This window comes from Parambassis ranga, chromosome 22, assembly GCF_900634625.1.
Source record: "Parambassis ranga chromosome 22, fParRan2.1, whole genome shotgun sequence".
Classification (NCBI taxonomy): domain Eukaryota; kingdom Metazoa; phylum Chordata; class Actinopteri; family Ambassidae; genus Parambassis; species Parambassis ranga.
In genome coordinates, this window is record NC_041042.1 from 14,072,994 (window position 1) to 14,093,442 (window position 20,449).

The 20,449-nt window shown below is 45.2% G+C and overlaps 1 gene segment (V, D, J or C); it reads left to right on the forward strand.

Moving 5' to 3' along the window:
• The first annotated feature begins 9,447 nt into the window (after positions 1 to 9,447).
• On the forward strand, positions 9,448 to 20,108 carry LOC114428110 (Ig lambda-2 chain C region-like). The segment is given in 3 exon segments: positions 9,448 to 9,452; positions 18,763 to 18,797; positions 19,534 to 20,108. Coding segments are annotated over 3 exon segments (357 nt in total).
• The last annotated feature ends 341 nt before the right edge of the window (positions 20,109 to 20,449 follow it).

The following is a 20,449-nucleotide window of genomic DNA, read 5'->3' on the forward strand; positions in this document are numbered from 1 at the left end:
AAAAGCCAACATGACAATCAGAGCTATTGGAAACATGGTGCTGATGCAGTTTTCAGTGTGAGGGCATGAAAACAGTTCAGAGTCTCTGTGACAGAAGAACTTAAACTCTGAGGAGCAGTGATGCAGAAACATCATGCAAAACACATTTAAAGAGGCAAACACACACCTGCTGTAATGAAACAGAGAAACCAGAGGGGATCTGAGGGGAGACTTCATGTATTCAGGCTCATTTGGCCGTTAAAGTTTCTTTAAACTTCATCATCATCATGATTAAACTGATAACATCTACACTGGTACATCCAGGACAGCTGCTCTAGTATCCACTGATTAACTGCACTGACTACATGTAGAAAACATTACTACAAGTTCTCTCCTTCTTGTTTAAGAACATACTTTCCGTCCTCATATTACTGTGATTTTCCTGTGTTCTGTTCTAGTTTTCTGATTTAATCTTTAGTTTCTTGGTTATGTTAGTGTGATTGTACACTGCTCAAAAAAGTAAAGGGAACACTAAAACAACACAATGTCACTCCAAGTCAGTCACACTGAAATCAGCCTGTCCAGTTAGGAAACACTGATTGTGAATCAGTTTCAGCTGCTGTTTTGCAAATGGAACAGACAACAGGTGGAAATGAGGCAATTATCAAGACAAGCCCTATAAAGCAGAGGTTCTGCAGGTGCTGACCACAGACCATTTCTCTGTTCTTATCCTTTCTGCCTGATGTTTCATATAGTTAGCCTTAAACATAGTGTGTAAGGCTGGTAGGTATAGTTACAGTCGCCTCAGCCACAGGTATAACAGGTGTCATAGGGCTGAGAAAATCTCAACTTTTAGCACAGCTATGCTGTTCTAGGCCTACGCTGTCGGGGGGGCACAAACATGATCCACTGAGCAGTTTCTCTCTCACCCTCTGACCTCTCCTCTGCTCTCATTAATCTGGCTCATACTGGTAATATCATCTCATCAAATGTTTGCTGTCTTTCCCGTAGATTTCTGCCTCGTTCTCTCTCTCTTTGCAGGTCTCAAGACCTGCATGCTGACCTGCAGTCCGGCCCCTGAACTCTCCTGTGCTCACTGACTTCACTAGCCTCTGCTACTCATATTTGTTTTAATTATTATGAAATATTACTATTACTATTACTTATTACTATTACTGCTTATGGACTGACAATATATATATAAAGGTTTCTTAAGTCTTAAGTCTTAAGTCTATATATATATCCATTTTGATATAATCACTGTTTCATCTTGCTTGTCATGTTTGCTCTGTACTGTATCATGTTTGCTGCATGTTTGTTCCTCTCTCTCTCTCTCTCTCTCTCTCTCTCCTTCATCCTCTCTGTCCTGTCTCCCTCTTCTGCTCCTCCTCTACCCAGCTGACTGGCAGCAGGAAGGTTCTTCCTTAAGAGACGGGCCTGCTCAAGGTTTCTTCCTCTTAAAGGGAGTTTTTCCTTGCCTCAGTGCTCTTAAGGGGGTTCAGGCTCTGGGTCTCACGTTCTGGGTTTCTGTGAAGCGCTTTGAGACAACTTCTGATTGTAAAATGTGGTATATAACCAAAACTGAATTGAATTGACCGCCATGGACCGCAAACGCCTGTAGAGAGTGGTGAAGACTGCATCTAAGATCACCAGTACTCCTCTACTCTCTCTGCAGAGCATCTACCAGCGCAGAGTCCACAGGAGAGCTGCCTCCATCATCAAGGACCCCACCCACCCCTAACAAGGTCTGTTCACGCTCCTCCCCTCAGGCCAGAGGTACAGGAGTGTGAAGTGCACGACCACCAGACTCAGGAATTCTTTCTTCCCCTCCTGTTGTGACCTGATCTGGTCACCCCGGATTCCCAGACTCCGTCCCCGATGCACAGAACATTGAATGAAAACCAGTACTGATCAGTTTCAGTTTCGCCTTTATAAAGGGAGAATGCCTCGATCTGCTCCTGCAGCTGACCATTTGCATTCTGTCCGTCCCATGCATTAGGCTCGTTTTATTAATCTGACAACAAGGTGTGGTTACATTTACATAGAAAGGCATAAAAGGTAATGTTTTTCAGTGAAACATGCATATTCAATAATCACAAGGTGGAGGGCGTATACGAAACTAAAAGACATTGAAGTTCTCCCACTCACATCTTTGATGTGAGTGTGTGTGTGTATTCTCACAGGTCCTCCTGTTACGACCTTGAGTATATCTTATCTCTTTGGCAAGCTTGTATTTTCATCTTTGGGTCAACTAAGGGGTTTGCAGTTCGAATTTCTAAACTAACCATTAAACATCAGAATACTTTATGGCCTCAGTCAGAGGTCTCGATCTATGAGCAACCATACACTTTTACCATATGTGCAAACAAACATATATTTTGACCATATATTTCCACAATTCCCCCTTTTGGACTCTACTAAGAGTCCAACACTATATAAGGAAAAAGAAACAATAAACGGTCACATCAGCAAATAGGAAAACACTGTGTGTAATCAAACAAAACTATGGGTAAAAGTGACATCTATATGTAACAACACTGTGAGTAAATGTCCAAACACCTGGTGTGTGTGTATGCGTGTCAAAACCATAAATGAAGGTGCAAAAAAGAAAAACTCTGTGAAAAATGTAGTGTATTAAAAAACATATCATGTGAGTACATAAAACGAAACATGTTATACATCATAGTATGTGGGGGTATTTTAATCGGTCGGTCTTTCACCGTTCCCGCCCCCAGATACTCCTAACAGCTCAAATATAATGACAATTGTCAGTTAGAATGTACAAAATTGTGTTTTTATCAGTTCATGTATGTGTTCCTGTCCGTCTGCCTCGTCCATCCAGCCCCCGTCAGGTCGTCTGCTTCTCTCGTCCCTCAGGGTGATCTTCTTTCTTCTGATCCCTGGGGTTAGACTACCCGGGATCCTTGATCTCTGTCAGGGGATTATTCTGCCCCTTTTGTGACAGGATCTGTGTCTGAATCAGCCGATTCAGACTTCTGTGCCCTCAGATCAGTTTGGACGTCCTGTAGAGAGCGTTGAGGCTCCTCTGCAGCTGCGCACTGGCTCCAGTGATACCAGGGGTCCCCCTTTCCTCTCAGCCGAACCGCGTGAGAGGTGCGTTCCGTCACTTGATAGGGACCTGTCCACCTTGGTTCCGACCACTTCCGTTTGATGACCCTCAGAAGCACCCAGTCAGCCTCAGGCGGAGCCCCGCTGGCAGCTGCTGGATGTCGGTCCTGTACCTGCTTGGAAAAGTTGGTCACCAAACCCTGCAGTTCGTGGAAATAAGCTTTAGAAGTTAACATCTGATCATCATGTTGCATCAAAGGAAGTTTAGAATGTGGTCCTGGAAAAGCTCTTCCTGTCTGCAATTCATGTGGTGTCAGTCCTGTAGAGTGATTTACTGAACTTCTGATAGACATTAGGGCTAAAGGTAATGCATCCAGCCAATTCATGTTTGTCTGTGCACAGATTTTGGCCAATTTGTGTTTGATGGATTGATTCATTCTCTCAACTTTGCCTTGAGACTGTGGGTGGTAAACTGTACCAAAGGCATGTTTAAGTCCCAGCATTGCCTCCACCTGCTGGAGGTCTTTATTTTTGAAGTGTGTGCCATTGTCAGATCTGATTTTCTCAGGAAAACCATGTCTGGGAATGTAGGTGTTAATCAGAAACTTAATGACTGTTTTACTGTCCTCTCTTTTTGCAGGACAGGCTTCTGGCCATCCTGAGTATGCATCAACACACATCAAAATGTATCTGTATCCTCTCACAGAGTCAACCATGTCAGTGTAGTCAATGATTATTTCTCTACCTGTCTTGGTCTCTAGAGGATATTTTCCAATTTCCGGTTTGATAGTCGGTCTGGGGTTGTATCTACGACATTGGTCACATGTTCTGATCAAATACTGAGCCATGTCTTTCATGTAGGGGTGCCACCAGTGCTCAAGATTGTTCATCATCTGTGCCACTCCCACATGGCCTACCCCATGCGCTTCCTCCATGGCAGTCTGTCTCAGTCCAGGTGGCAGTATGGGGCGTCCGTCAGGCCCTCTCCATACTCCTCCTGTGTCAGTCGCCCCTCTAGCTTTCCACAGTGTTTTTTCCTGTGGAGAAGCTTTGTTTTGCAATTGCATCAAATCAGTCCAATCAACAGGGGGAGGCAAGTCTGTTTCTGAACACATAAAAATCATTCGCTCAACATAGCCTTCTGCCTGTTTTGCTGCCTGATCTGCTGCATTGTTTCCTCTTGTGACCCTGTCAGTTCCTGCTCCATGACCTTTGCACTTAATCACAGCCACTTTGCTAGGCAACAACAGAGCTTCAGCAAGCTCTCTCATTTCAGCCTCATGCCGTATAGGTTTGTTGTTGCAGTGAGAAAACCTGCTCTCAGCCATTGCCCTAATTCCACATGCACTGCTCCTGCCGCATATGCTGAGTCAGTAAAAACATTGATGTCCTGTCCTTGACCTATCTTTAGTGCCTCAATCACTGCCCTCACCTCGGCTCTCTGCGCTGACTGCTGTCCCTCTAATCTTTCTGCTTTCAGTGTTCTCATTTCTTCAACAACTGCGTATGCTGCTCTGAGTCCTTCTGTGTCATGTCTAAAACAGCACCCATCTGTGAACAGATTTCTGGCCTCTGTTAGTGGTGTGGCCTGTAAATCCATTCTGACTTTTTCTTCTCTGGTTACCCTCTCTACACATGTGTGTGGCTCTCCAGCTCCTATCTGCTCTGCCATGTTTATACCATCATGTGTGAAGGTGATGTTTGGTGCTTCTAAAATCTTGCTCAACCTCCTCTGTCTCAATGAGGTGAGTGTGAATGTCTCTGAGTTCACGTATGCCACTACACTATGTGTTGTCAGTACATACAGCTGGTGTCCCATGACCATGTGTGCGGTTTTTTGAATTAGCTTAGCTATTCCTGCTGCGTGTTGTGTGCACTGAGGGTGTCTTTTCTCCATGTTGTCCAGGGGGACACTGATGTACATCAGTATTACTCTCTCTCCCCCTTTTCTCTGGAACAGGATGCCATTGATGCAGGCATCCGTTCCAGAGACATCCAAATAGAAAGGTAAAGTGTAGTCAGGGGTGGCTAGTTCTGCTGCAGTGGCCAAAGATTGTTTAAGAGCAATGAATGCTTGTTCAGCTGCCTGCGTCCAATTTAGGCGAGCTGACACATTACGCATGCTATGTTCTTTGACAAGGTCTCTGAGAGGTTGTGTGAGGCCAGTGTAGTTAGCAACAAAGTTTCTACTGTAGCCAGTCAGACCGAGAAATGAGAGCATGTCCTTCACTTTATCAGGACGCGGATGATGCAAAATGGTAGATTTGTGTGAAGGCGATATGCTGACTCCCTTTTGTGAAACAATGCGTCCTAAGAAAGCAACTTGTGTCCTGACTAATTGGAGTTTAGATTTGCTGACCTTAAAACCAGCTGTGGCCAGATGTTGCAAAACAGCCTGCGTGGCATCCAGGCAGATTGCTGCCGTTGGAGCTGCGATAAGAAGGTCATCAACGTACTGAATGAGTGTAGTGTTTTCTGGGAGGGTGCAGTGACTGAGTATCTGTTTCAAAACCTGATTAAAAATACCGGGGGAGAGCGCAAAACCTTGAGGTAGCCTGGTGTAGCGATACTGCGTCCCCTGATATGTGAATGAAAAAATGTCTCTGCATTCAGGTGCCAGAGGGAGACAAAAGAAAGCATTAGCTAAATCTATGCAGGTGAACCAGCTCTGTGAAGGATCCAGTTGTGCCAATGCCACGTATGGATTCGGAACTGGTACCGTGGGGGTTGACAGTGCAGCGTTAATGTCCCTCAGATCATGTGCCATGCGATATTTACCTGTCCCTTTCTTTTCTACAGGTAGGATGGGAGTGTTCCAATCTGAGTGAGAGAGTTCCAGCACGCCATTTTCAAAGAGTCCATGAACAGTATCTGCAATGCCAGCTCTGGCTGCTGGCTTGTGGGGATACTGTGGTATCCATAAAGGGCCTGGTGTGTTAATCTGAAACGTCACAGGTTCACAGTCCACCAGACCCACATCAGTGGGCCCGTCTGCCCATAAATGTGGTGGCAAGCTGTCAATCACAGCCTGTGCCAGAGGATGATCAGTTTTCTTTCTACCATGATGTCTAGCAAGCAGTTCATGTGCCAGAGTGACAGTGTTCATAGTTGAAACAGTTATTTTGTATGCTTTAGCAGATGGAGAATACATGATTTGAGGTAAAGGTGTGGGTTGCCAGTCTGATTGCCCCATGGCACGTTTAACCATGCCACCTAGTTCTTTGGCCTGGTGGTTTGGATGTACAGCTAATGAGACGTGGGGATGCCCTTCGTCACTCATCATGTACCAAGACATTTGTTCTGGAGTGAGGTCCACACCGGCTGCCACGCCCTCAGGTGCCACAAAAATGTCTCGGACTGTAATAGACCAGTCCTGTCCCTCTAGGGAGTGCGCAAACTTCTCATGGTACCAATCAGTTTGCTGCCTGTCATAAAACAGAGTCACATGAGGGGGGTCAGGGGGAGAAACATATGGTTCGACCTGGGCTATCCAGGGCTTCCACTGCAGGTAGGCAGAGAGGATTCCTGGGTTCTGGGGAGTTTCAGGATGTAACATGCCCCAGTAGATGTCAGCACATGGGTCAGTCACAGGTCTCATCAGATATTGTCCGCCTGTGTCTGCAACATTACAGTGGAACATGGTGCCGTCCGGCAGTGTCACTGTCAGCCCGTCTGGGCCGCACAAAATAGATGCTCCAAACTTAATCAGCAAGTCTCTCCCCAGTATATTCAGAGGCAGAAGAGGTGAGTGTACAAAACAGTGTGAAACAGTCTGATGTCCCAGCTGAGCAGTCATGGGAGTGGTTATAGGCAGAGTCTGTTTATCCCCAGAGAAGCCCATCACAGTGATAGAGTTGCTGGACAATTCCATAGAAGATGAGTGAAACAATGTAGAACAGGTGGCGCCAGTATCCACCAGAAAAGGCAGTGTCTCATCCTCTACTTGCATAGATAACATCGGATCTGCCGTAACGATGTAATCTGAGCTGCTCTGTGGGGCGTGTTATTGTTGTGAGAAGTCACAATCCCACTGTTCCCAGCCGGAAACAGGAAACTGTCCAGTGAATGGAGGTCCTGGGGGGCGGGAGGAAGCCCTCCGTGGACCAGACGCTGCACGTCCTCGGGCATACGGTCCCTGTCTGTGTGGACAGTCTTTGGCCCAGTGTCCCAACTCCTCACAGTAATAGCAGTGGTCACGACCTGGGTCTCCCCTCGGCTGTCCCCTAAGTGTTCCACCCCTTCCGCGCCTGCCTCTCCATCTGCCCCTCCCTGATCCGTACCCCCTGTAGGACCCCGTAGGCTGCTGATAATCAGGAGAATAAGGTGGTGGAGGCACCCAAGGTGTGCCAGGAGGTGCGTCAGAGCTTTCAGTGACAACCATGACTTTATTATTTTTATCTTTCTTTTTGTCATTGGCCTTCTGTCTGGCCTCAGTCAATTGCAGTTTCAATAATTGTGCTTGCAAATCCTGGACATCCTTACTGTCAGCTTGTGCTGCCTCTTGGGCACGAGCCAAATGATGCACTAGATGTCTCTCCCACACACTGGAATCACACCCTGCCATGTCTGGGTTATTATCCATGGCAGTTTTTACGGTCTCAGGAACCCCGTTTAGGACGGCGGTCCTGTACCACACCCTCTGAATGCCTGGGTTACCAGGGTGGCACCCGGTGTGTTTGATCCATGTGTCTTTGCTTTGATTAAGATATTCTCTTGGACTCTGTTTGGGGTCCCATTTCAAAGTGGGAACGGCGGCTCCAGCAGGCAGAGGATATTTATTAGGGATGTCCCGATCCGATCACATGATCGGAAATCGGGCCCGATTACGTGATTTCAGACTCGATCGGAATCGGACATTACCTCCCGATCAGGACTCGGATATTTTTTTAGGGCTGTCAAAGTTAACGCCTTCTGTGCAGGGGTATGACAGCTGCTTTTGGTGCGACAGGTCCTGGTTCGAGACCTCGATGTGCTGCGTGTGTGAAATCTCCCAGTGTGGCGGCACACACACACACAGGCCTGTCGCTAAACAATAAATCAATTAATTGCACGATAACTTTAAATGGGCTCTAAGTTTTTCGGCCGCGATAAATTACATTTGCACGCTTGTTTGTTTTCCTCTCTCTCTCTCTCTCCCTCTCGCTACCAAAGAGGCTGGATGACAAAAGGCGTCACTCGGTGCGTCGTAGCGTATAAAGTGTGCAAAGTCCGGCCGTCAGATTTAAAATGTCCCGCGGCTTCTGTCTTAAAATGTGTCAAATCAACAGGTAGTTCTTATTTTTTTAACTCATTGTGTGACGTTTACGGGATGTTCTGAGCAGACCACAGTCAGCTCGCTGTCTGCGTCGCCACGGTGCGTCACAGCGCTGCAGGGATTGGACGCTGGTTACAGCAACACAGAGAGCTGGCTCTGTTGCTCATGACGTGCTGGTTGGTTTGACTTAACTCCATTGACTATGCTCAGATAAGCCATGGTAATAGGCCTACCACTACTCATAATAATAATATTAATATCATTAATAATAACAATAATAATAATAGTGTTGATGATTGGGGGCCTTTCCAGTGTTAAATGTTCTTTAGAAATCGTGACAGGCCTACACACACACACACACACAGGTTTTGCCGCAATGAGTGCCTTTATAGAAAGTATCGGATCGGGACTCGGTATCGGCAGATACTCAAAATCAAATGACTCAGACTCGGACTCGAGGGCAAAAAAACCTGATCGGGACATCCCTAATATTTATTTCTTAGTGCTCTGCCTATTTCAGTGCTGACCTGAGTGAAAGGTGTGTCATCTCTCTGTCTAGTAGTGGCGGCGTCCTCCTGTAAGACACCTAGAAATAACGGCCCGAAAATCACCTAGAGCGAGTCTGTGGCCTGCTGTCAGACTGTCAAGTTGACTCAGCCACATTGCTCCACCTTCGGCCACTGGAGGTAATTTATCCACTAGTGCCTGTACATCACCTAGTGGGAATGGACGATATTTGATCTGGTGTTCAGTTTGAATCAGTGGTAACTGATGGTTGAGTGTCTGTATTATCATGTCCTTGAGATCTAGTTGTCATGCAGTGTGTTCTGCTTCTGTGTGCTAAGTGTTCAGCTTCATGTGTTTTCAACCACTCCTCAGTAGCCTTGGCCTGTCTCTGTAATAAATCAAACATGTCTCCCTGCTCCGCGGACCAAACACCCTCGACCTGCATCTGAACTCCAGCTGTCCTCCCTTCCTGTGATCCGTCTTTCCACACGCCTCCCACCTGAAGTGTAGCGTCTCCAAATCGGGGGTTAGCGTGTGCATATGTGTGTGGTGTTAAGTCCTGAGCTATAGCAGCCCGCAACTCCTTTAATTCTTCCTGCAACTGTTGCACCTTGTCTATTTCTCCCTGCTTTGTGTTCACAATGTCTGGTGTCTGTATTCTGTGTGACAGCGGGGCTTCAGCTGCAACACATAGTGCTCTGTCGCAGCTCGGTTCTCTCTCCTTTCGCAGCTGGAAAGGTGAGAGGTCAGGGGCCTCTGGAGGCCCTTCACGGGTGCTAACTCCCGAGGGTAAAGCAGACACACTACTCACTTGGGACGTGTGAGAGCTGTCATCAGACCACGCCTCAGGGGAATCAGGCGTGTCTGTTATGGCCAGTGTGCCTTGAGTTATTTGTAAAACTGGATATAATCCAGCAGATGAATGAGAGGATGTGTATACGGTGGGGGATCCTTATGTTTTTCTGCTTTGGCATCCTGTGTTTTGGGCTTCTCAGTCATGAGGTGAGTTACACCCTGACCTATCAAAGCCCATCGCGCCCACTGAGCTCTCTTTTCCTCTGCTTTTTCCTGCTCCCTCTTAAATCTCCCTTTCTTAGACCAACCACACTGCTCTGCACTCTTCCTGGCCTTCTCCCTCTCTGCCTTCGCTTCACCCTCCTTTCTCCAAAACTCCTTCTGTAAACAACCTCTATCTTTCATGCCACGGCCTATTTCTCCCAACAAATTAATGACTGCCTCCCTCATCTGAGTCATCTCTTCAGATGCGGTTTTAGAGTCAAAAGCCTGATGCAGCGCTTTCTCTAAAATAATCAGTTGAGCTTCTACTGTTTTTAGTGGGCTGTTCGAACCCCACCCATCATCAACAGTGTCTCTGTTAAAATCTCCGTCCATGTCGTCAGTCATCAAGTCTCAGTCATGTGGTTACGTGAAAATTAAAAACTAAAGCTTAATAAGTTTGTGTTATTTGCAAAACTGTGCTCAGAAGAATTAACAAAACTATGTTGTTAGAAAAGTTCACAAAACTATGTTCACATCAGAAATATATACAAAAGTATGTGCACAACAAAAACACTAATCCAGTTCGTGAGTGAACCTACTTCAACAGGCCACTGCTTTACGTTTACACCAATTAAGGTTTCCAGCAGTGCTGCTGCTTCAGTTCACCTCGTCTCTGGCATTCATACACATTCCACACTCATGCTTTACCCATTTATACTGCGCGCTCTGTGTGTGTGTCAGTACTGTATCTTCACTTCTCTTTGTTTCTCTTTAGGGGTGCTTCATGAACTCACAGGACTTATTCTCTGGTCTTGCCGTCCAGTGTAAGAACGGCTCACAGTTATTTCATTATTTATTCTCTACTCTCTGGTCTTGTCGTCTTTATCTCAGACGACTCACAGTTATGAGTCTCAGAGTTCCTTTCTTTTCTAGATTCTGGCCGACTGAGAAATATGGCACGCTGTGTCCCTGGTACTCAGTCCAATGGATTCGAGACTAGCCTCTGTCCGTGACACCAGAACCTTATATATCTGTAATTTGGAAGCCTGTAGACTTACTACAACTCCCGCCTAACTAGTGCGGTCATTGTTTCAGTTTCCAGTCAGTCCAACATTCATACCATGTGTTTTTGCCTGGTCTTGTTCCTTTTTCTCTCTTTTTTGTAGTGATTTAGGGTTCCTCAAGCCCCGGGCCTCAAACCCAGCTTTTCCGGCCTCTCGTCAGAGCATCGGTGGAGTCGCCACACTCAGGATTTTCTGCTACCCCTTTTTCTCTTAAATTCTCTTAATCCTCTGCAGGCATCATTTACTTATCTTAAACAGCTGTAGTCATTACTCATTCACCGTAGTCATAATTCATTCACTTACGGTTATTGTTAATTCACTGTAGTCATAATTCATTCACTTACAGTTATTCTCTTAAATTCATTCAGTCAATGTTCTTTTTTACTTTTACAGACAGATTACTACTAAGACTCGGGACACGTTACATTTTAGAGTAGTCAATGCAGATATAAAAGGTCTGCTTACCTTATTGTTGCCATGGCACGTGTCCTCTGTCTGTTCGTAATCGGCCCCTGTGTTCAATTGACGGATCTGAGGATGATTTTTGCCTTTGATCCCGGACGAGCCCCCAAATTGTTGTGACCTGATCTGGTCACCCCGGATTCCCAGACTCCGTCCCCGATGCACAGAACATTGAATGAAAACCAGTACTGATCAGTTTCAGTTTCGCCTTTATAAAGGGAGAATGCACAGCTCAATACAGACCCCTTGATCTGCTCCTGCAGCTGACCATTTGCATTCTGTCCGTCCCATGCATTAGGCTCGTTTTATTAATCTGACAACAAGGTGTGGTTACATTTACATAGAAAGGCATAAAAGGTAATGTTTTTCAGTGAAACATGCATATTCAATAATCACAAGGTGGAGGGCGTATACGAAACTAAAAGACATTGAAGTTCTCCCACTCACATCTTTGATGTGAGTGTGTGTGTGTATTCTCACAGGTCCTCCTGTTACGACCTTGAGTATATCTTATCTCTTTGGCAAGCTTGTGTTTTCATCTTTGGGTCAACTAAGGGGTTTGCAGTTCGAATTTCTAAACTAACCATTAAACATCAGAATACTTTATGGCCTCAGTCAGAGGTCTCGATCTATGAGCAACCATACACTTTTACCATATGTGCAAACAAACATATATTTTGACCATATATTTCCACACTCCCCATCAGACTCCTCAACAGCTGACAGGAGTCTGTAACAATGGTCTGTACCCCGCACATACACACTGACTGTTTACATGCTGACATGTTTACATGCAGTAACAGCAACTGCAATATTGTTTATCTATTTATTTCTCTATGCACCTTAATATCCAATCCAATAACTGCACATGTACCGTGCTGTTTACCTCCTGACAGTTGTTGCACAATGACTCATTCTCTGCTCAAGTTGCACAACAGCTGATGTAGCACACATGCACATTTATGCACATTTATATGCATATAGCTCCATTTACTTCCATAATATATATTTTGTGTACTTATTTGCATCTTTATCTTGCTCTTTTGTAAATTATTCTATTTTGTCTTTTTTAAACCTTTATGGCATTCAGTGTGAGCAGCAAAGTAAGAATTTCGTTGTACAGAGAAACCAGTTTCCTTACTGTGCATATGACAGTAAAAGCTTTGAATCTTACATGGTGTGTGTAGTGCTTGGTGAGGTTAGTGTCAGCTCTGTGTTCAGTGGTCTGTGTCAGAGTCTTTTCCTCTTCAGCAGCTGCAGTCGGTTCCTGCTGTAACAGCTCAGTGTCTCTGACTGAGGGAGGTTTTTATATGGCTGTAAATCACTGTGTGAACACCCAAGCATCGTTTATGTCATGAAGACTCTTACAGTAGTAAACTGCAGCATCTCCAGCCTCGACTCCACTGATGGTCAAAGTGAAGTCAGAGCTGCTTCCACTGCCACTAAACCGAGCTGGTGTTCCTGATACACGTGTGCTTGCAAATTTTATCAGGAGCTTTGGAGGCTGTCCAGATTTCTGTTGATACCAGAACATGTAGTGACCATGTTCTGGTCGTACAGCTGATAGTGACAGTGGATCCTGGAGTAGTTGTCTTTTCTGGAGGCTGAGTCACAGTCACCTGACCGCTGCATCCTGCAACCATGCAAAGCCTCCTCTCTATGGAAATGATGTCTCTGCTCTCAGCACACTGAACACAGTGAGGGACACAACATCAGGAGGAACACTGTTTGGATTTCATCTATTTATGATTTTAATGGAAGAAAACATTTTAGAAATATAAAGGAGCATTTACACATTATTTTTTACACCTACTGTGGATTTAATGTAATCTGTTTCAAAGGAATCTTATTATTGTGTCTCAGTTCTAAACAGTCACAGTGAAATCTTTAAAATTGTCTTAAATTAAGAAACAATTTAAATTGACTTCAGTGAAATCATTTTGTTTATTAATAAAAGTGTGGACTGTAAAGTTTTACTGAGAAAAAGGTGACTTTTCAGCATTTAGCAGCTTGTTCACAGTGCAGGAGGTTTTTGTACAGCCTCTTAATGTAGCTCTCAGCGTAAGTTCAGTCATGAAGACTCTATTCCACATCATTCACCTCTTATCTCTATCCCCTTCCCTCTTCACCATCCTAGCACTCTCCTTCACTGCACTGCACTCTGTCTAGTGACCTCCCACATAGTCAGGTGTTTAATAGATGGCACCTCCCTCACCAATCAGCTGTCGATCTGTCCCTCTCCTGCCCAATCATAACGTAGCAAGAGATTTAAAAGTCTCTGTCTCTTCTCCAGCTGTCTCCCGATCGAATCCGGCAACGATTCTGCGCTGCTCTATGCCGCAATCAACTGGCATTATTCCTCCTCCGGAACTCTCTCAATCCAACTTCAGATCCAATCCCATCTCCCCTGCCCCGCGCCGCAGTGGCTACCCGCGGCCTGTAAAAGGAGCAAGAAGTCAGCCTCCTCTGCTCCCAGGGCTACACGAGGGAACGCTTCTCGCTCTCCCGCTGCCGCTGCTCCGCTTTTCCCCCCGACACGCTCAATCAAACACTTCGGTGCCGGTCGTTGTTTCTTCGGTCAGTCGACCTCCACCTGAGGGCAGTCGCGGAGTCCATGTCTCCTGCTCCTGTAGTCTCTGCCGATCCAGCCGCTTGATCTCAGCCGCTGATCTCGCGTCTCCTCCGCCATCTTCCGCCGCTACACTCCGGCATCTGCTCGGCCTGCCCCTCCTATAGGTAGGCCCTTCATTTCGCAATCCACTAAAATATGAGGGCTTACTTCTGCAGGCAGAGACAATATTTTGGTAAACCTCATCCTGTAATCTCCTCAGCGTCATAAATTTGTGGCCAAGAATGGTCTATCTAGCTCTAACCGGAGACCTCCATCCCAATAGCCGGAAAACATATTCAATCAATATCACTAGCACTTCCAGTAAGCAGCGCTTATTCTCATTATTCGGCTACTAGCCTGGCCTGGTCTGTGGACTCCGAATTTGGCCTTGATCGCCGTGGTCCCAAATGATCTCAGCAAAAATGTGGCGCTCGCGGGCTCACTGCTCCGTGTCCCTCTGTGCTTCAGCCTACTTTTCTCAATCTGCACAGATATACAAGGCCGTCAGGCGTGCAAAAAAAAAAAAAAAAAAAAAAATCGTAGCGCCTACAAGGCAAGCCATACGCAATACTCCTGCAGAATGGCATTATTCGATCTGTCCGCTCCTCACTCCGGCCTATTTCGGCAATTAGTCTTATTACGCCCGAACATCTGTCCCCTCTTTATGCCAGTGGACAGCGCTTTAAACTTATTTATTCATGGGCCAGGGAGCCGTCTTCTCTGATGCATTTAGATTCCTCCATTCACCTGTTGCTATGGTATCTTTCGGCATTAAGTGGGATTTAAAATATATTTCTCTGTTCGTCTCATTTGCATTAGTACCTGCATCTTCAATCTCGCGTCAAACTCCTTATGCCAGATTCTACTGAAGAAGCTAGTGTTCCCTCTATGCTCACATGCTGGATGATTTCCCCCTCAGACATCCCTGCTTAGTCATCTTCGATCGTGCTGCATGGAGCTTACTGCCTGATGTGCGTATTGATAACGTGAGTCGATCCCTGTACAACGCTATCACGACGATGACGTAGTCGAATTGTCTGCATATTAAGTAGCCATGTGCTTGTGTTTACATGCATTAGACGGTGAGTTCGCTATTCTGTCGTTATAGCTATTGTGCTACGTTTAAATTCATATGGTTCGATAGGACAAACGGTTAGATATTACTAATAATTAAAATAGTTAAATACTGGTTTTAAAAAAAAAAAAAAAAAAAAAAAAAACTCCCACCCGGAGTTCCTCAGCATACGCTCATCCCTTCCGACATGAAACCATCTCTCCCCGTTAGAAATGCTGATATAATTTAATAAATAAAAATAAATAAATAAATAAATTTAGAGCGCTTCAAAATCTGCATTCAGATATCTCCAAGCAGCAACTATACCATTCATAAGGCCAACCTTTCACAGCTCCCTTTGGACGGTCCTCCACAGTTCCTAACTTCCGTGTCCATGTTGCCTCGAACCAAGGCTGCAGCATGATCGGTGGACCCGGTCTCTCCTGCTATGAGCTCGCAACATGGTGTTGTTCTTTTAATGATGACGTAGTGCATTCATCCGATTTTCTCAGGTTGTTCACAGATGGTGCACATCCATGGGTTTTGGGGGGTTCTTTCCTCCAAGGGCAGTGGTCCGCTAGATGCCGGCCTTTAAATTCTCATTGCTTCATTGGAAACGCATTTGGTTTAGATAAGGGTGCTCATACTACCTTTCATCAGAACCGTGGCAGCTCACATTCAATTCAATCTCAGGTTATTTATCAAACCATACTATTTAAAGGCATTCGAAGGCTTCTCCCTCTCCTCTAGACTCCCCGTGGCCTATAACCCTTTCAATTCTCCACTAATTGGTTTCAACCCAGATCGGGTGTATTTCTCCTTCCGTTGATCCTCTCCTGGAATCCCTCTTCGCTTAGCTTTTGGTTTTCTTAGAGGAGGCCTCCCATTCCTTCAATCCCTCTAGAAGTCACCTTCGCAGAACTAGTATTCCATCGAACTACTACAAGCTGTTGCAACACCCTAAATGCAGTGGCGTATGTTCAGTAGTCATAGCCTGCACAATTCGTCCTTATGTCCTTTTAAATACATGAGTGGTTCTCTACAGGTTCGTCCCATTCAGATCCTCAAGTCCCTCTGTGACCTCAGGAATCTCTCCCTCTGTCTAGGAACTGGTCTTTGCTCATACAACCTCTCGTCAGATCCCCATTATCCCTTAATCATTATTCGGGTCATCCCTTTAGAATAGGTGCAACTACACTCAACAAAAATATAAACGCAACGCGTTTATTGTGGGCAGTTTAAGGTACACCTGTGCACTAATCATGATGTCAGATCAGCATCTTGATGTGGCACACCTGTGAGGTGGGATGGATTATCTCAGCAAAGCAGAAGTGCTCACTATCACACATTTAGACAGATTTGTGAACAATGTTTGAGAGGAATGGTAATATTGTGTATCTGGAATGAAGTTTAGATCTTCAAGTCCATCTCATGAAACATGGGAGCAAAAACAAAAGTGTTGCGTTTATATTTTTGTTGAGTGTACTTCAGCAGCAACTCAGTGGCTCTGGTTCATGCAAGGCCCTTTAGCTATACTGTCACAGCAGTGGGTTCTTTTCATGCAGGCCACATAACCAATGAATTCCTGCTAATCGGCACGCTCGGTCATCTTCTCTCTTCACATTCGTCTTCAGGCCCACCTGGCCTAGCTGGTAGGATTGTTAATAATATTATTACCGTGATTTCATCATTGTGAGTTTTTCATCATATTACTGGTGGTGGTGTAATGCTCGAATCATGCATGTTATCTCCATGCCCTCCTTTTCTCTATCCTCTCAGCTTTCCCTCAAGCTTTATAATTAATGTACTGTCAGCCGACGGGCTTCGTTTATTCAAGGCAATGCATCTCAGTCAGTGGGCGTCATTCTGTCAGCTCAAGGTATCCCCTTCATCTCTGCAATCACTTGGTCGATGGTCTTCACTTCCTGTATTGGCCAAAACACCGGACACGTGCTCGCATCTCAGAAATCTCTCCGTTCCTGGTGAGTTTCACCTATTATTGCTGTATCGTCAATTGATGTCTGCTAACTTAACTCTCACGGCATTCTCTAGGCCTCATATCAATGCACCAATACTGGTGGGCTTCATCACGCAAGGCCTTAAACCATCGCATCCATAGCCAGTGGGTTTCGCTCATGCAAGGCCGTAATTCAATGCATCCATAGCCAGTGGGCTTCGTTCACGCTACCCTAAAAATCAGTGCATCCATAGCCAGTGGGCTTCGTTCATGCTACCCCAAAAAATGTATGCATCCATAGTCAGCGGGCCTAGATTCACGTAACCATATCCCCTTATTCACAGCTAGTAGGCTTCGATTCATGCAGACCATACCTCCATCCATTCATAGCCAGCAGGCTTCGATTTATGCAACCATATCCCCTTTATTCACAGCCAGCGGGCTTCGATTCATGCAACCATATCCCCTTTACTAACAGCCAGCGGGCTTTGATTCATGCAACCATATCCCCTTTATTCTCAGCCAGCGGGCTTCGATTCATGCAGACCATACCCCCATGTATTGGTAGTCAGCGGGCCTAGATTCATGCAACCATATCCCCTTTATTCACAGCCAGTGGGCTTCGATTCATGCAACCATATCCCCTTTATTAACAGCCAGCGGGCTTCGATTCATGCAACCATATCCCCTTTTTTTCTCAGCCAGCGGGCTTCGATTCATGCAACCATATCCCCTTTATTCACAGCCAGTGGGCTTCGATTCATGCAGACCATACCCCCATGTATTCGTAGTCAGCGGGCCTAGATTCATGCAACCATATTCCCTTTATTCACAGCCAGTGGGCTTCGATTCATGCAACCATATCCCCTTTATTATCAGCCAGTGGGCTTCGATTCATGCAACCATATCCCCTTTATTCACAGCCAGTGGGCTTCGATTCATGCAGACCATACCCCCATGTATTCGTAGTCAGCGGGCCTAGATTCATGCAACCATATCCTTCTTATTCACAGCCAGTGGGCTTTGATTCATGCAACCATATCCCCTTTATTAACAGCCAGTGGGCTTCGATTCACGCAACCATATCCCCTTTATTAACAGCCAGTGGGCTTCGATTCATGCCGACCTATCCCCACGTAGTCACAGTCAGCTGCCTTCTTTCATGCAAAGTCTTCTTCCACGCCTTCCCTGCTTCTAGCTCAAGTATATGCTTGCTAAACTGTCTCTATAAATTTTCCCTACTTGAGCGGCACTCGCTAAACTCTCTCCACTCTCCCCTTGGCTTGAGCGCATGCTCGCCAAATCCTCTCTACTTTCCATAGCTCGAGCGCATGCTCTCTAAACCTCTATTCCTCCCTTAGCTTGAGCGCTTGCTAAACACTCTCCCTACATTCCGCAGCTTTAGCGCACGCTCGCTAAAATCCCTATACCTTCTTCGGCTTGAGCGCATGCTCGCTAAACTCTCTCTATACTTAGCTATCCTTAGCTCAAGCATTCGCTCCCTAAGCTCTCTCTTATTCTCCTCTCTATGCTTCGAATCCAACTGCATCTGATTGTCGTAATTTCATTTTGCATGCTGCCTCAACAATTGTCTTTTCATGCTACATGGTATCTGTTAGTGCCCAAATCATGTAAGTATCAAACTCAATTTTCATCTCCTTCTCTTTTGGGGGGGTCTTCGGATCAGCGGCCTCTCCGCTCGAGCTTTCCCCCACATTCACATTCACAATTATTGTATTAATAAATTCTTTCTCATTCAGTTCACTGAGTCTCTCATGATTGAAATGAGTTTGTATCACTGTGGAGGACTTTCGGTGGAGGAACCAAACTCATCATTCACTGTAAGTATGAAAACTTTTATATTTTCTGCATAATGAAATTTTGTAAATATACCTATTATGGAGAAAATACAACAACATTTTTTATATAAATATTTTATAATTTGCACAAATTTATGTCATTTGTGGGTCCATTGGACTGATTATTTTGAGCAGAGTAGAGAAATATAATGATGTAAAATAATATAATCTTCCTGTTATATAGTATTAAATATGAATTTGTATAATTCATCAAATCTGATGTTAATGTTTATAAGAAATAAGTGAGTTAAATGTAGATCCACTGTATCAGTAGTTTGTGTTCACAGTTCGTTAGCTTGATGTGGTGAAAAGGAAGTGAAACACACAGATGACAAAGTCCTTAACTCTGTAAAAACAGTTATTTTCTTCATAAAGGAAGTTGTTGCTGTACCAGTTTTTATTACTGTTAATGATCAAAACCTGTCACTTTAGTGTTGTTGAAGTTTTGTTTCATATTTGTGTGTCAGTCTTATTATTTCATGATGAAGAACTCAGTGGAAGATTCAGACTTTAAATGGTTAAATCACACAAATGTTCACATGTTGTTTAATCTGCATCATTCCCTCTCATTTCTCTCCTCCTCTGTCTGATCACAGTGTCATGCACACAGCTAGTCCACAGTGCTGTTACCCTCTGTTGTGTGTCTGTCTGATGTCCAGCTGTCTGTCCCACAGTGGAAGTTAATCTGCTCCTTGTGTGTCTCTGCTCTCTCCTCCAGCTGGTTCCATGGTCAGGCCCACAGTCTCTCTGCTTCCTCCCTCCTCTCAGCAGCTCTCTGGGGAGTCGGCCACGCTGGCCTGCATGCTGACCGACTACTCTCCTCAGGGAGCCGTGGTGACCTGGGAGGTGGGCGGCACAGAGCAGAAAGAGGGGGTCCTGAGCAGCTCAGAGGTGGAGAAGAGCGGACGCTACAGCAGCAGCAGCACCCTGACCCTGAGCAAGGACCGCTGGTTGAATGGAGACCAGTTCTCCTGCAAGGTGCTCCATCATGACAACACCCAGACCAAGACCATCCAGATGAGTCTGTGTAAGGGCTAGAGGGGCTGAGCGAAGCCCAGGACAGGAGGTCTGTGTGGGTGGAGCAGGAGGAACACACCTGCTGCTCTGATCAATATGAGTGTTTGCAGAGGAGACTGAAGCTTTGTGTGACAGAGAACAGCACTGCTGTGAAGTGTTGGACAGCAACAACTTAGAGAGTAACATGTGTAGCTCAGCAGCTGGATGTCTGTGTGTTTAATAACTGTCATGATGATGTTTGTGCTTAATAAAGCTTGCAAAGATAAATAACACGATGAAGAGTTTTGTCCTTTTTGTCTGATTTAGATCAGTCAGAAATATGATGGTTTCTACAGCAACTGAAACTCCTCCAGATCTGAATGTGAATTTTCATCAAAATTAAAACAGCAAAATGAATTTTTGTTTTTATTTCTGAAAATAAATCAGCTGCTTCTAATATAGTGTTTTTAAGACTCTCTGAAACAAAAATAAATATATTTATCAGTGTTGATGTGTGTGTGTAGTGCTTGGTGAGGTTAGTGTCAGCTCTGTGTTCAGTGGTCTGTGTCAGAGTCTCTTCCTCTTCAGCAGCTGCAGTCGGTTCCTGCTGTAACAGCTCAGTGTCTCTGACTGAGGAA